At 41.5% G+C, this 16,666-nt stretch overlaps 1 protein-coding gene across 1 annotated transcript in view; it reads left to right on the forward strand.

The window, feature by feature from the left end:
* The window catches only part of SCARF2 (scavenger receptor class F member 2), a 187,677-nt gene that overhangs the window by 40,022 nt on the left and 130,989 nt on the right, over positions 1 to 16,666 (forward strand). Inside the window, 1 exon segment of the mRNA XM_029619839.1 lies at positions 3,814 to 3,875. Within this exon segment, the coding sequence (XP_029475699.1) occupies positions 3,814 to 3,875 (62 nt within the window).

Raw genomic sequence — 16,666 nt, forward strand, 5'->3', positions numbered from 1 at the left:
AATAGTTCAGGACTACAAAAAAAACTGAACCAACTTAGTTATGATGCTGCTATGTATTTACAGTGCTTTAAAGATACAAGAATCAAGATTAGTAGCTCACCTTGTGTCAGGCACAACTAACTGGTAAATGTCCACCATCTGGGTGTATTGTGAGGTCCTACCAGCTCCTTGGGCCTTTCCCAAGCCTTTCTAGGCCTGGGTTCTTATGGTAGAGTGAGTGAGGATTGGGTTAAAACCTTGAATTAGTCTCCTTAAGGTAGAATGAGGGAGTTGTCTGGACATTCCGTCACATGCCCTCCCCCTCAGCTTGGTCATGCCCTGTCGAGCATCCAGACATGCCCAGGACATACCCCGGCTCCGTCTCAAGTGCCTCCCCCCTCCGGCCTTGTTGTCTCGATAAGGTTGCAAATTGGGGATAAACTTGACCTAGGACTACTGGGTATAGAAGCTTGGGGAGGACAGCCGCTTCTAGCACAGCTTGTCCCGCGGCAGTCGTCAAGAGGATGTGGGAAGTTGAACACTTCTGTTTGTTCCTATGTATACATGTTACTGTCTCTATTTTCTTATAGTTAATATGTTCTTGAAATAGTAAGTCCTGGCAAATGAGCATTTTTGCTACAGCCAGAATCTTCCAAGGTTGGGTAGAGACTCCCTCCAGTTCCATCTGATTATAAAGTTCTTAAGCTTCTTAAGATTCTTTTATTTTATTGTTTAAATTAATTTAATTGTTATCTTGTTACAATGTAAAAATAGGGCAGTTCTCGCCCTATTCAACCTGTTATCTGGAAACCGATGTGATATCTCGATCGAATGTCGGTATACAAAATAAATAAATAAATAAATAAATAAGCCTTGCACTTGGGATACCCATAAAATTGCAGCTTTGTTCCTTCTCACGTTGTTCTGCTAACTTACCCGTGCACTCCAGGTCATCAGGCCAAGGACATTCTTCCTTTACATGACCACCTGTTTTACAGAAAGAACACTCACTCTGAATCCCTTGCGGTGTTGTGCTTTAAGGAGGACTGGATTAAAACCTTGAACTGAGCTCCTTAAAGTAGAATGAGGGCGTTGTCAGTTCACTCCATCACAATTGGCATTACATTTTCTACTCTCCAATCCTCATGTATAGTGGCAAATTTCAATAATAGGTGACAGATTACAGTTAGCAGGACAGAATTTTCATATTTTAGTTCTTTTACAACTCTGTGGTGAAAACTGTCAGGTTCCAGTGATTTACTTCTATTTAGTTTGTCAATTTGCTTCAGCTTCTTTTCTGTATTAACACCGATTTGATAAAATTCCTCTGAAACATCACCTACAATGGTTTAAGTGTGGGTATCTCATAGCAGAAACATAGAAACATGATGGCAGAAAAAGACCATATGATCCATCCATCCAGTTAATTTAGCATTATAATTCTCATCCCATCCTTAGCTATCCCCTATATTTATCCCATGCTTTCTTGAATTCATATACTAATTTTGTCTCCACCACTTTCACACATCCACCACCCTTTCTGTAAAGAAATATTTCCTAATATTACTCTTGAGTCTACCCCCTTTTAACCTTATCTCATGATCCCTTATCTAGATCCTTCTTTCTGTTGAAAAATGCTCACCTCCTGTGCATGGAAACCTTTGAGATATGTGAATGTCTCTATCATATCTCCCTATCTTGCCTTTCCTCTAGGGTATACATGTTTAGCTCTTTAAGTCTATCCCCATATGCTTTAGAACAAAGACCACTGACCATTTTAGTAGCCACCCTCTGGATTGACTCTGTGTTTATCTCTTTTTGAAGGTGCAGTCTGCAGAATTGTACAAAGTATACCAAGTTAGGTCTCACCAGGGACCTATATAGGGACAATATCACCTCCCTTTTTCTGCTGACCATGCCTCTCCCTGTGTAGTCAAGCATCTTTATGGCTTTTATTGTCATTTTAATCACCTATTTGGCCACCTTGAGATCATAAAATAAATATATCTCCAGATCCCGCTCTTCCTTTGTGCTTAGAAGCATTTCACCTTCAGTACTGTACTTTCCCTTGGGTTTTTGCTTCCTAAATGCATTACTCTGCATTTTTTTTAACTTAAATCTTAGCTTCCAGACCTTAGACCATTTCTTAAACTTGCAACCTGGCGCAAACAAATCTACTCCCGATTTTATAACATGCGCGTGCACCCCCCCCCCCAGGAAAGCCCCGGGACTTACGCATGCCGCTGAGCCTATGCAAGATAGACTCGGCACGTGCAGGGGGTGGAAGGGGCAGATTTTCAAAGGGTTATACGCGTAAGATATGCGCGTAACCCCCGAAAAGCTGCCCCTTAATGATTCATTGAAACATACAATTTGGCCAGGGGGAGCTTAAACTTTTGTATACAACTGTACAAAAGAATATAAGAAGTTGCCATGCTGAGTCAAACCAAGGGTTCATCAAGCCCACCATTGTTTCCAACAGTGGCCAATCTAAGATTCAAGGTCCTGACAAATACCCAAACAGTAACTAAATCTCATGCTACTAATGCCAGTAATAAGCAGTGGCTATTTCCTAAGTCAAGTTGATTAATAGTTTATGGATTTCTCCTCCAGGAATTTATCTAAACCTTTTTTTAAACCTAGTTATGCTAACTGCCTTAACCATATCCACTGGCAATGAATTTCAGGGCTTAACTGTGCATTGAGTGAAAAATAATTTTCTCCTATTTGTTTTAAATGTGCTACTTGCTAACTTCATGGAATGCTCCCTAATCCTTGTATTATTTGAAATAGTAAATGACCAATTCAGCTGAATATTTTGTTAAGGCCATTATATATATCTCCTTTCTTATAATTATATTCTGTAATTATATTTTTGATTATGCGGTACTTATATTTTATCACTAATCTTCCTTTTTTCCACCCCTTGTTGACTTATTCTGTAGTTGTTTATCCCGGTTAAAATCTCCCTGTTTTTTGTACTTCCAACTTCAGTTATATGTAAACCGATGCGATATGATGTTCATGAACATCGGTATATAAAAGCTTATAAATAAATAAATAAATAAATAAATAAATAGATAGGATTAGTTAGTCAATTTCTCCAGAAAATCATATATAATAAAAAGGATTGTGACAATAAAACAGGTTTGAACCTCAGAGAAAGTTTAGACAAAACATCTTGGGAGATCTGGGTTAAATTCCCTAGCCTGACATATGCTTCTTGAGCGGGTCAGGGTTGGGAATGCAGGAGAGGCAGCATTCATAACATCTGGGGAGGGATCCTCAGTTACTGTGCAAAATGGTAACACCAGGATGCATGCGTACCAGGTTCTAGAAAGAACTGCAGTCTGTGGTCCCTGACCAAAGGATTATCCCTGCAATGGATGGACTAGATAGAAGGATAGCAAGCTAAAATTAAGTGCGGGAAAAAACCTCAGGTAATTGTAAATAAAGGCTCATGGCACTGCAGCCAGAAACCCAAAGAAACCAGAAGGAAACTGCAGGCCAAACTGAAAGTTTGTTCAAGAGAAGAGGCTGGCGTCCCTCAGGGCATCTTGTTAAATGATTTACTGTTGTTTCTGCTTTGCTATTAAAAGGTCACTGTACACAGCACTGTACAAACATAGAACAATGTTTAGTCTAAAGCATCATATACATGTACATGGTGCTCTGTAGCCCTAGAACAATGATTATTACTTAGAAAGCATCAGCATACACAGCACCGTACAGTCACAAAGAAGACAAATGTGTGGGTGTGTGAGAGAGAGAGAAATGGCGTTTTCAGTGCTTAGTACGAAATAGTTTTACAGAAGGCAATGTTTTTCTTTTCAGGAGTTCCTCTGGCTTCGTGTGCTGCCCTGGGTGGAAGCAGCTAGGAGATGAATGTTTAATAGGTGAGTGCTTCGGCCGTGTACTTCTGCCTTCACACTTCGCAGTGCTCAGTGTCTCTCGTGTCCTTTGTTCCCCCTCCGTGCATGTAATATAGATCTCCCCCCCCCCTGCTGACAACCTTTTGGTTCTAGCATGCCTGGCTGGCACTGCCACCCATGCATTCAGGTTTAGTGAAATGTGAAAGAGGGATACGCCTTTTACTACGGTCTTACTCCTCCTCACACAGCTCTTCTCCTAAACATCTCTTACTCCTCTTCATGCTCACCTTTGACCCGCTCGCTTGGCCTGCCTCCATTCAGATGGATTTTTCTTCTGCTTTGCCTTTCATGCTCCTCCTCCCACACCATGTTGTTGGGTTTTGTTTTTTTTTGGGGCGGGGGGAGGTTTGTCCAACTTTTTCTTCCTCCTCCTTTAGGCTTCCAGCTGACTCAAAACTGGCCTCTTTTGGGCAATAGCATCATGAGCCTGTATTTGCCTCTTCAGTATCTCAGGAGGAGGATGGCACGGTCAGAACTGGTGGAAGCATATTAGACATCCTAGGGAAATCTTTAATCTTGCTCCCCTTCCCCTACCCACTATTCCAGCATTGCATTGCCTCTTTCCCCCTGCTGGTCCTGGTAAAGGACTTCCTCCTTTGGTGGCGGTGGCTTCTGCAAGGCATCCCTCCTCTTTCTCCTCCCCACTCTCTTCCCAGCATCTGCCCTCCTGCCTCTTTCTCCCCTTTCCCCCAGTATCTGCCCTCTTGCATTCTTTCCGCATCTGTTCCCTTCCCCAGTATTCATCCTTTCTTCTTCATGCACTTCCCCAGTATCCTCCCCCCTTTCCTAGGATCTGTCCCTGTCTCTCCTGATTGGCCCGGTGGCTCCTACATCTCTTCAGCTGGCAGGGCCTGGGAATCCCGACAAACTACACTGCTAAGCCCAGTGGCTGAACCTATGACTCTTCTGATGGCAGTCCCATGTAGAAGTCTTCTGCCCTTTCCCCAAAGTCTGAGGCTCTCTAGGCAATTGCCAAGTTCGCCTAATGATAGAGCCAGCCCTGGGCACTGTACCTTCTGGCATGGACAGAGGTTTCTGCGGATGGGTCACTGCAGCTCCAGCACTTTCAATTAACAGGAAATGATGGTTAGACACAAGAGAGCAGGGTTATCACTGGAGTGTTGGGTCCTCCAAAGTTACAATTGCATCTCCCCTCCCCCCTCCTCCAAGAATAGCCTTGCCCAATGGTTGTGGTGGGACTAACTTATCACATGTTCTGCAATCATAAGGTGTGTTTGTTTTTTGTTTTTTTTTAATAAAACAAATCTTCATTCAAATTACTCTACAATTCTTTTCTTACTCTGGCCTGAAAAATTGGTTCTGGAGGTTGAATGATTCAGGAGATAATATGTACACAGAAAAACAGAATGAATACATAAATTATTTTTTAAAAAGTGTTAAAAACAGTTATCTATTGTATATCCAGTGCCTCCGAACTGAACAGCTTACTAACTTCTATCTGATTGCAGCTCTCATCAGATAGCGGTTTCATTACACTAATCTGGAGCATAGATTGGGGACTATTGAAACCCAGGTGGTATCCTTATCTAATACAATCAGTACAGTCAACGTCTGTGATGAATGTTAAAGATAATTTGATTCTACATAAAAGCTTGAAACATTAGAAAATATTATGAGATCTAGGAATTTACAATTGTTGAATTTTCATAAGGTTAGATTACTTTCAGCTTATATGGTTGAAGTTCTGCAGTTTTCTCAAGGAGTTAAAGTTGTGTAAATGTTATTGTATACCGGCTATGAAGAAGAACCTTAATGAAGAGGAAGGTGCCTTGGATGTGTCGGTCTGCTTTGATAGCACTGATTTATGAGGTTTCTTACAAAATTCTTTTGATAATATTATTACTAGAGCAAAACTTATTAAAACCTTTGCTCTAGATTTAGAGAAGGACTTGGTTGTAAAGCAATGTTTTAAATACAAGGATGAACTAGTTTGTGGTCAGAAGATTCAGATTTTCCCCGATGTGGCTAGGGAGGCTCAAATGAGAAGGAGACTTTTGTTGCAGATTAAACAACATAAATTTGCTTTAGGTGACTCTTTTTCAAGTTTCCTTGTAAATGTATCCTTATGTATCAGAGTAATAAGTTTGATTTTACTGACCCTGTTCATCTAGAGTAATTTCTTTTGGAAAAATAGTCTGCAACTTAATTGATTTCCTTTGGGTATATATGCCTTAGGGGGAATGGCAATTCATGATTTATTGTTCGGGTGATATTTAATTTTGTGTTTTCTTTTAAACTGCTTTTTAGCTGCCTCCCCCTTATTATGGAGGCTTGGAATGTATTATAATTTTGTTGTTTTGCTTAGATTTTTCCTGGGACTGTTTATTATTATAATTCATTTTTCTGTCTTTATCTTATGTATATGATTTAAATGCTAATAAAACCTAAATTAAATTTGCAGCAAAAAGTGATTGGTTTGTGTGATTACGTAGTTGAATTCTAAGGAAAAATGCTTATCTATGGACTTTGATTGCCCTATTTAAGATCAGGAAAGAATTGTTTTACTGCTGCAGAGCTGATTACAGATGTACAGTGCTGGGGGAAAAAGGGGTAGGATAGCTCACCTTCCCTTGAGATACTCCCTAGAGACAATTAGGGAAACCTAGGCTCTGAATCTGGGATTTCTTTCAATCAAACCAACCACAACTCTACAACATAGATAGGGTGGTGGGGGAGGAGGGAATTTTCAAAATAATTTGTGTAGGTAAAAAAAAAATACAAGTATCTACTCCCACTTCATCTCTTTCCTGGCTCTATGCCTTGCTTTCTAAGTCTGCTACTCTTATTGCCTGGCCTGCTCATGGGTCTCTTATAGTGCCTTGGAAAAACAGCTGCCACATTTTGTGGTGCCTTGGGAAATTCATGCCGCTGTTGGTGCTGCTTTTTTGGTGTCTTCTCTTCTTTGGGCTGTTCATACAACTATAGTTGGTTCCCTTTGCCTTTCTGATTATGCCCTAGGGCAGGGTTTCCCAAACCTGTCCTGGGAACCCCACAGCCAGTCAGGTTTTCAGGATGTCCACAATGAAAATGCGTGAGATAAATTTGCATATCATGGAGAGTCATGCGTATTCATTGTGGATATCCTGAAAACCCATCTGGCTGTGGCGTCTCTAGGACAGGTTTTGGAAACCCTGCCTTAGGGGTTTTGATGCCTCTATGCTATTTGTAATACACTGCCCACACTGCCTATTGTGTCAGGATCAGTTCAAGGCACAGACACAATAGACACACTTCACCAACAGCTTTAATGAAAGAAACATGTAACAAACATAACATGGGTTCCTATCTTAAAATATGTAGGAGAAAACAAGATATCTAAGAGTGCTTTCCTTACCAGGCAAGTGAGGAATGAAATCCAAAATAGCACAAAATGATTCAGCATAGCTCTTTAAAGACCCAGCCTTGAGGAATAGGGATTTTTTGTGCCAGCAGAGAACAGGAGTGAGTCTCCCTTTGGGCCAGTGAGAATCTGGCTGGGTGTAACTTAGCCTACAATATTTCAGGAATAGAAACAATGCTACTTCCCCATCTCTCCACTGCTGGAATGGCTCTCTTGAGGGTTCTTGCCTGCTGTCCTCACAATCAATGGTTTAAGACCCCACTAATCCTTGCACATGGGAGTTTTGAGGCATTTGTGCTGTTTATGATCCCTGCCCACACTTTACACCTTGGGGATTTTGATGCTTCTATGCTATTTACACCATCTCACACTTTATGCCTTGGGGGTTTTGATGTCTCTGTGCTGTTTGTGATTCCACACACTATGCTCTGGGGGTGGGGATGAAATTGATGCTACTCTGTCTTTGTCTCACTCTGTATGCTGCTTTTTTTGTCTTCTAATCTGCACCTATTATTAACATCAGAGGAAAATTGCAATGAACACCTGCTTGAGTCTTGCTATATCTTCTCTGTCTCAGAGTTTGTGCATATATATAAGGAGTGAGCATGCATGCACTGTGTGTGAGAGATCCCCCCCTCCCACTGTGAGAGTTGCTGTATGTACAACATCCCTTTTAGGGAACTATCAGGGTGCAAGTAAATGAAGACTGATAGTTCCCTAATAGGGATGTTGTACATACAGCAACCTTTTTCATCCCAAGAGATTCTTCTTGCTTCTTTGGGCTTCTAGCTCAAAAAGATATGACTTTTGTTGAGCTATGGCCCAATGATCCTTCTTTCACAAATGCTCAAGGTTTTCCCTCTTATTTTATATCCTCTTGCAGCTCACTTAACCCAGTCCTTGCAATGACAATCCTGTGCCAGGGGCTTATATACCAGAGTTCCCTCAAGAATGTTGTAATCATGAGTGCTAATTCCAGCTACTAGCAGGCCAGCAATCCAGTTAGGCAGGGAGTAGGTAAGTTAGCTGGGTAAACTTATTTGGCTAACTTACAGTGGATATTCAGCGGCGCAGGTGCACTGCATTGGGAAATTAACCAGATAAGTTTAGCCAACAGTCAGGTTTTATGGGCGGGGTATATCATCCCAGGAGCAGTACAGGACTGCACAGTTGGATGCTGGGCAGGACTAGCGCTGTTCTTCTGACTAGCTAGCCCCCCTCCCCTGTAGGTGAGCCCCTGGATGCGGGGGGGGGGGGGGGGGGGGGGGGCGGCAGCAGCAGTATACCATAGTGAGTCTATGCAGATGGGAGCAAGCCTGGTCAGCCTGGAACAAGGCTGGACAGGCTAGTACTTTGGAGTAAGACTGGACAAGCCAGGAAGTCTGGAGCAAAGCCTGAACAGGCTGGATAGTCTGGGGCCTGAGTGATGGGTACAGGAACAGGACATAGAGCTGGGACAGAGACTGAACACAGCTAGAACTGGCAAGGACTAGAATTAGGTACAGGCTGGGGCAAGACAATACATAGGCAAGACAGGAAGGGATACTAAGATTAGGACTAGGAGGGCAAGACTAGACAAGGCAGACAAAAACAGGACTGGACAAGGACTAGACAAAAGAAGACAGAACAAAGAACACACAGGCTTGAAGGCAGCGATACAGAATGCCCGTAGGCTGCTAAGTATAAGGCCCAGAATTCAGTAAGCAAGGAGAGGTCTAGGGAGGCCACAGAGCAAAAGCAAGGTAAGGTTAGGCCCGAAGGCCACAGGCAAGGCAAAGCCTAGGGTAGGCCACAGATCAAGGTAAGAAGTGAGGGTAGGCCCATAGGGTGCAAGGTAGCAGAAGCTCAAGGATCACAAGGCAAAGAGCAGTGAGCAAAGAAGGCCTGGAGGCCACAAGGCAAAGCAAGGCCTGGATAGGCCACAAAGCAAGGAGCAAGAAGGCCCGGAGGTCACAAGGCAAGGAACAGCAGCTAGGTCAAAGAGACAATGGTGACTGTATAAGAAGGTAAGGGTGAAGTGGCAAGGCTGGGTTACACAGCGCTGGAGCTTGGGTGTGGTGCAAGTAGTGAGGAAGAGCTTGGAAAAGCTGGAGGCCAAGCTTGCTGAGGACTCCCAGTAGAGTAGAGGATGCAAGACTGGATGGGTCAGGAGGCCATTGAGGAGATGGCTTGGATAGCTCTCAGCAGAGCTCACTGGAAGCCTCTGCAGGTGGGGAGGCAACATAGTAGTCCAAATCAGGGTATGATGAGGCTGCACAGCAGATGAAAACATAACACCAACTAACTGTATGACTGCTTTCATGCAGTCCTAAAGTTATCTGACTCAGCCAGATAATGCCAAATATCAGCATTATCCAATTAAAGATAATTCAACTCTGCCCTGGAACATGTCTGGGTTATCTTGCTAAAATTTATCTGGCTAATTACTTAGCCAGATAACTTGGAGGCATTCAGCAAGCAAGAATGTTTAATTCCCATTCATTTGTCCAGTTAAGTTCTAGATGTAGCTGGACAAATAAGCTTAATATTAACTCCTAGGAGTTACTGTTGCATGATAACTATGACTCTCCCTCGAGTATGTGAATGCTTCCTTCACAGCATGGAAGATCTCACCTAGGACTCAAACCCTCCTGAACTACTGTATGGCCCTCCTCATTTAAAAAGATTAGCTAGGATATCACAGGGAATAAGTGATTTCTTTGGGAAATTATGTGTTAGCAAAAAATGAACATAAATTGGCACAAACATTATAGAAAGATGCTAGAAGTCCTTCTTTAAGAATTGTACCTTCCAAAACTCATGTACAACATATGATTACAAAAATGTGTAGTCACAGCAGCCCCTTCCATAAAAAGAATTAAATTAGGTCAGAGTTTCTCACAACAAGCTTTGTTGACCTCAGAGTGTGACCAACATCTTCTGCTGGTATCTTTGATAATTTTTTCACCAATATCTACTTGATGCACTCTTCTAACTCCCTTAATATACTTATTCAACTCTCCCTCCTCCCTTGCCCCTACTAAGACATTCATTAATCCCCCAATGTACCCACCCACCTTCCTGGTGCACTCACCCACACATCTTTCTATCCCTCTGATGTACTCGCTCACCCAGTGCAGCAGAAGTGGCTGGCAGAAGGGAGGTATATTGCTCTGCTCTTTTCCTGTCGAACAGGGGACTGGGGAATTGTGTTAGCCACCCTATTTATTTTATTTATTTATTTAGGATGAACAAAGAAAATAGATCACAAGGTCACAAGGCAAGACAACACAACACAAGGGTTGTGTCTCCACTTCAATAAAGGATTTGCAAAAGACTACAGGCATCTATTTTCTTTGTTCATCCTGACGGCTTTTATAGATCGCCTTCCTTTGTGCTTTTTGAGTCCTTTTATTTATTTATTTATACAGCTTTTTTATACTGTTGTTGAGAGACTATGTCTCTATCTCTACAGTTTACAACATATTAAAAAAACAATGAAATACTAAAATCTCATAGTGTAGAATAAAATTACAATAAATCGGCTAAAACAGATAAAAACTCCCCTTTGAGCCTGTAAAGTTGCTGGCACCCCTTTTCCTGTGCTGCCTCCACTCTCCTAGTAATATTGACACCTCCAGCGTATATCGCTAATTGCTGCTGTCTGCTCCTTCGCTTCCAGCTCACTGCACATCACTGCCACTACTATGGCTGTACTCAGCTTTCAGTAATTTTGAGTGCATAATGCCAGTACTCCCTTGCTGTTCTCTGACAAGAAAGAGAGCATAGTGAGAATAAAGGTTCTGCATAGGTCTAACACGCTGAGAACGAAGTAGAACTATAAACAGTAACATAGTAAATGATGGCAGAAAAGGACCATATTGGCCCAGCCATTCTGAACAGTTGAGATTCTTTCACTTGGGGTAGATAGGCATACAAATTCCCATATGCAGCCCAATGCCATCTGCTCCTACCCCCTTCTTATCTTTAACCTGATCTCTCAACCCTTTTTCCACCACCACCCTCCTTATCCGTCCCAAGTAAGTAGTGCATTTCAGACTTATCTGGATAAGTAAGATAGTCGGATACGTCTTGAAAAAGTGTTACTCAGACGGATAAGTCTTAAAATGCTACTTCTCCCGCTAAGTCATATAGACGGATAAATCTAAAAGTGCTGCTTATCTGGCTATCTGATTTAACCTAATAAGTAGTGCTATTTATACTTATCCGGCTATATGACTTAGCTGGATAAGTAGCATTTTAAGACTTATTAATCTATTTAGCGCTTTTTCAAAACTTATCTGGTTATCTGAATGGGATAAGTCTGAAAAGCGCTACATAGATGGACAAGTTATGAAGCTGGATAAATCGAAACTTATCCGGATAAGGGCCACTACTTATCCAGATAATGCTGAACTTTTGTCATGTGCATTTTTTAAAAATACATATGCATATTTAAGAGGATATTTTCATGTATTTTGAAACCTGCATATATCATATATGCGTAGGTTATAAAATACAGTAATAAAGTTGCACGCTCGTGCCCATATATTACTACTTCTACTACTACTAACATTTCTGTAGCGCTATGTATGGGCGTGTTTGTGCAGCTTTTAAAGTTGTCCTTCAAATCAGCAGTACTAAAGGGCCACAATGTGTTTTTTCCCCTTCTCTCTTTTTTCTGGTGTGTTCATATTCAGAGATTTCAGACTAAGTTTCTGGGTACCCAATATCTACCATATAGATAAAATGGCTGCCATGTTGTTTACAACATTTTTTAATTACGTGTTTGAATTATTAGGAGTCTTCATTGAAATTGTTTATATATCATATTCCAGTGTTTTGTTATGTATTTACCAATTTCAGTTTCTTTATTGCCTTCCCTTTCCTTCTAAGCACCTGCATTATGTGATTGTTTTAACAGTAAAAATCATAAACTCCTGCTCTGTGTAGTCAGTGAGGTTTGCTTTCTTGCTTGAGAAGAGGTATCTGTCTGCTCAGGAAATTCCTAAGTAGTGTCTGGGGCCTGATGCCGTCTCAATCGCCAACAGCTTTTCAAACCCACAGGTATAGCATTTCTTTTCTGCCATCATTTACCATGGTACTGTTTATTTAGCTCTACTTCGTTCTCAGCGTGTTAGTGAGAATAGAGGTATCTTGAGGAATCTATGGACATTATAAATAAAAGAGCAACTTGGCTTGTTTCATTTACGTTAGAAAAAGAAAAAGAATTCATTTTTGAAAAATTCTTTAAAAACAAGGATCTACCATTCTGTGGCCAAAACAAATCTTTGTTTTCCCTGTTTCCAAGCCCACGCAGATGCGCAGGAAACAGTTTTTAACCTTGAGAAACAAAACTCTAGATCTGGATGCAACTTTTTAATTTAACGTTCCCCTGCAGATGTTTTGTTAATTTTCAAGGTAGAAAGTTTATTTTTTTCTGTACCATCACACCTAGAAACTTTTTTAAGGGATAAAAGTTTAGAGAGGGCGAGCCAGGCCATAGCAGCAGAAGTAGGGCCGCTATAAAGAAATATACTTCCTCTTTTCCGTGACTTGATATTTATGATTTATCATTACTGCTGAAATGGCTCCTCCCATTTATTGGATAAAGGTGACAATCACATTGTTTGTTAATGTTTTTCCCATAATTGATTGCCCTGTTTGTTTCACATTTTTTGCCTTTATTATGTTTTGAAAAAATTATTTCATTGTATTGAAACTGAAATTTAATAAAGAGAGAATTATAAAAAAAAAAAAAGATTACCAAATCATGTCTGTCTAATACAAGATCACTGCCTGAAGAGCTGGACAAACTTGAGACCCTTAAGGGTGGTAAGCAAGAATGATCTGTTTCTGAACATTCTTTGAATTTTACGAATTATTGGAGATGTCTGACACTATTGTGGCTAAGCCTTCTAATTTTGTAGTTTCCTTGGCCCTAGATCCAGGCAGAGACTGGCTTTTGGTGGAGAAGTGGGGATTTTTTTGTTTTTTTTTTACAGTGCAAGGTTTTGGTTTCCCCAGATATAGCCAAGCAGATTCAGAAGAAAGGTAAGCAGTTTCTACTGATGAGGCTTAAGGGCATTGTTCTTTTTGAAGTATAAATGCTCTATTAATTATAAAGGAATTTCCTATGTATATTTTTAACCTAATCAGTTCTTTTTTTTTCTTAAGTGATAATTTTGTACAACCTGGTCCATTTACATCTCCATCCTGTGTGTCAGATTAGTTTTTTGGTCATTCACTGCATTCTTTTTTATAAAAGTCCTGGAGATAGCTGCTCTAGTGCACTGTTTGATTTGTGCTGTATTTCTTGTTGGTGTTGTGGTCCCAGTCGTGGCAGCTGCAACTAGGCCCTTACCTCCTTGGTCCCGGCCTGTCTCCGAGGGTCTGCCGCCTGTTTTGTGGCATCCCCGCGGGGGGGGGGACGCCGCCGAGAAGCCCTGCCTGGACGCCTTCTCCCTAGGCGCGCGCGTAGTCCGCGCTTATGAAGGCTGTTTCCCGCCACTGGAAGCTCCTCCCTATCCATGACGTCAGATGCCGCGGCCTATGTAAGGCCGCCACGGAGCCCAGGACTTTGCCTTGCAACTGGGTTCCTTGCGGTTCTCTGTTGCTCCATGCCCCGGAGTGTGCTATTGCGTTAGCGACTCCGTTCCTGTCTGAGACTTGTTTCACTCCGTGCCCAAGTCTTGCTTCTGTCTGGCTTGCTTGTTGTAACCTGTTCTGCTTCAGCTCCTGTCTGGTTCCAGTAGCCAGTCCTGCTTCAGCTCCTGTCTGGCTTCAGTGGCCAGTCCTGCTTCAGCTCCTGTCTGGTTCCAGTGGCCAGTCCTGCTTCAGCTCCTGCTTGCTTCAGTCCTAGCCTGCTTCAGTTCCTGCCTATCTCCTGATCCCTGCCTGCCTGCTCCAGCTCCAGCTTCCGTGATCTCCTAAGTCCCAGTGGTCGGGCTCCTCCCGGGGGAGTACCGGCTTCCAGGGTGAAGCTCACACCCAGCTCCTGCCTGGTACCCGCCTCCCGACCTGTCACTCTCGAGAGACTATAGTACACCTCTCCCCAGTCTCTCACAGGTCGGCCCAAGGGTCCACTAAACAGGTCACTCACAACAGTTGGATTGTGATATTGAACCCTCCTTATATTGTGGACTTGATCTAGAGCTGATTAATTTGTTTTCTTTTAATTTTTGTTATTTCTATTTATTATATTTTTCTTTTTTCAGCTTTTATTTTCCAATTTCAAGTTTCTTATGAATGTAATGTGAAATTTTAAATAAAGAATTAAAATGATACATATATTCATGATAATAAGCCAAACACAATAAAAACAAAAAAGCCAAAAACACAAAAGTTGCGATCAAAAACTAAAACACCAACATTATCCCTCTGCCTCCAAAAATAAAAGAAATTAAGAAAAGGCTTTGAGGTCAATATTCAAAGTCATTTAGATGGATAACTCACAAGGTATCCATCTAAATGGCAAGTTATCATTCTAATTCCAGGTTATTCACAAGTTAGCCATCTTTACTTCAGGTTATCCAAGTTAGCCATTTAAATGTTTAGTTTTGAATATTGATCTCCTCCCCTTTCTAGCCAAAACCTATCAAGATCCTTTGGGGAAAAAGCCATGTCTTAAGTAACTTTCAGAATTTCACCAAATTTAGTTCAGCTTTTACAGCCAGTGGTCAACCGTTTCATAGCTGTTGGGCTTTTGTTGAAAAAGCCTGACTACAACGTTGCTTAAGATGCCATTTCTGGCCCTGAAACTGTTGACAGTGGGCACCCCTGGGAGGATCTTAATATATGACCTGGGCTATACCTCGCCATTTTCTCCCATGGATATCTTGGTCCATTGCTTCTCAGGACCCGAAAAGTCATCAAAAGTAATTTAAACTTAGCTCTCTACAATGTAGAAACTGCAACATAGAGGTTGCCCTATCCCTCCTTGATAAAGCCAGAAGTATGTGCGCAGCAGCATTTTGAAATTATTGTAATCCATGGGTAAACATTTTCAGTAACCAACATACAAAATATTGCAGTGATCTATTCCCGCAGTTACCAAAGCATAGAGCACTGGTTTTAAAGCATATTGATTAAAAAAAGGGTGAAATTGATGAACCGTCCTGAGCTGAAGAAAAACTCTTTGTGCTACTGCCTCAGTGTGTGGTTCCAAGGAGAGATCACTCGAGTCATATCTTCAAGCGTTTTACTTCGGCAGAGATTGTTATAACATGTTCATCCACTATAGGAGATGTAGACAATGACTGCAAGATCTCGTCAGAATTTTCTCATACCTCTATTTAGGACTAATATGCTCTTCCAAAAAAACAATTTGATAAAATTGCCAGATCAAAATTTTTAAAAAGTCACAGCCTTATTTATGTCTCCTTGAACAGGAATAAAAAATTGGATATCAGCATAGATATGGCTGATGATATTCTTTTTATGAAGATTTCCCCCACTGGGTGCATACAAATATTGAAAAGAGAAGGCAAGAGGCTGCAACTTACTATCTGGAGTGTAATAGGAATTTCCAATTTTAACTGTCTGACACTGCTCTTTCAAAAAAAATAATTCAATTAAGGGATTTACCTCTAATCCCCAAATGTTGACATCTCTGTCAGTAACTGATGACCGAGCAGTGTAAAAGTACTTGATAACATTTTTATCCTATTTTTTTTTCATCAGTCCATCTGTGGTATCTTTGTGTCTTTTTTGGCTTCAGTAGAATTCAGAAGCCGTGGTTTGGAGCTTCAGTATTGACCCTGGTGCAGAGAGAGAACACAGGCAGGGCAGGGTGATAATGGGATCCCAATGACTCACATTCTTTCCCCTACTGACTGCTAACTGGAAGATTTGAGTCTGTAAGGGAGCCACATGCCTTGCATTATATTGCTCCATAGGCTACAGATCTGCCATTAGTCAGCATCTGAACCCTGTCAGAAGTGCAGTCAGGTCGAAAGCACCCTCCAGGTTCCAGCACTCAGTCTTTTAGGCAAGGGTTTTCTCAGTATCCAATGTCTGATTAGAGTTTACAGAGGTGGAATGGAGTGAAATCCAGGCACAGTGCCAGCAGTACATATTGCTGGGGTGGGAGAAGCTGGCTGGGTCCCAAACAGTATTTTGACAGCTCTTGGCTCCTCTGTGGCATTCCAAGCACTGCTGAAGGAAGCTGTTGGCTTGAGAACTCTGCAGTAAAGCAGTAAAGTCTACACTGAATAATTTATTACTGAGAATTGGACTTCCTGGTCATTGCACGTATGCTCTTGGGAAAGATCTATGTCCAGATATTTGGAAGAATGAACTTCACTCATTGTCTAATTCTATTTTTATTCTCCTTTGCATAACCTCTTTTCTTAATCTTTCCTATCTAACTCTCATGAGGGAACCATGATGCACAGCTCCTTTCCTATGCCTTCAT

This window comes from Rhinatrema bivittatum, chromosome 11 (assembly GCF_901001135.1).
Source record: "Rhinatrema bivittatum chromosome 11, aRhiBiv1.1, whole genome shotgun sequence".
Lineage (NCBI taxonomy): Eukaryota > Metazoa > Chordata > Amphibia > Gymnophiona > Rhinatrematidae > Rhinatrema > Rhinatrema bivittatum.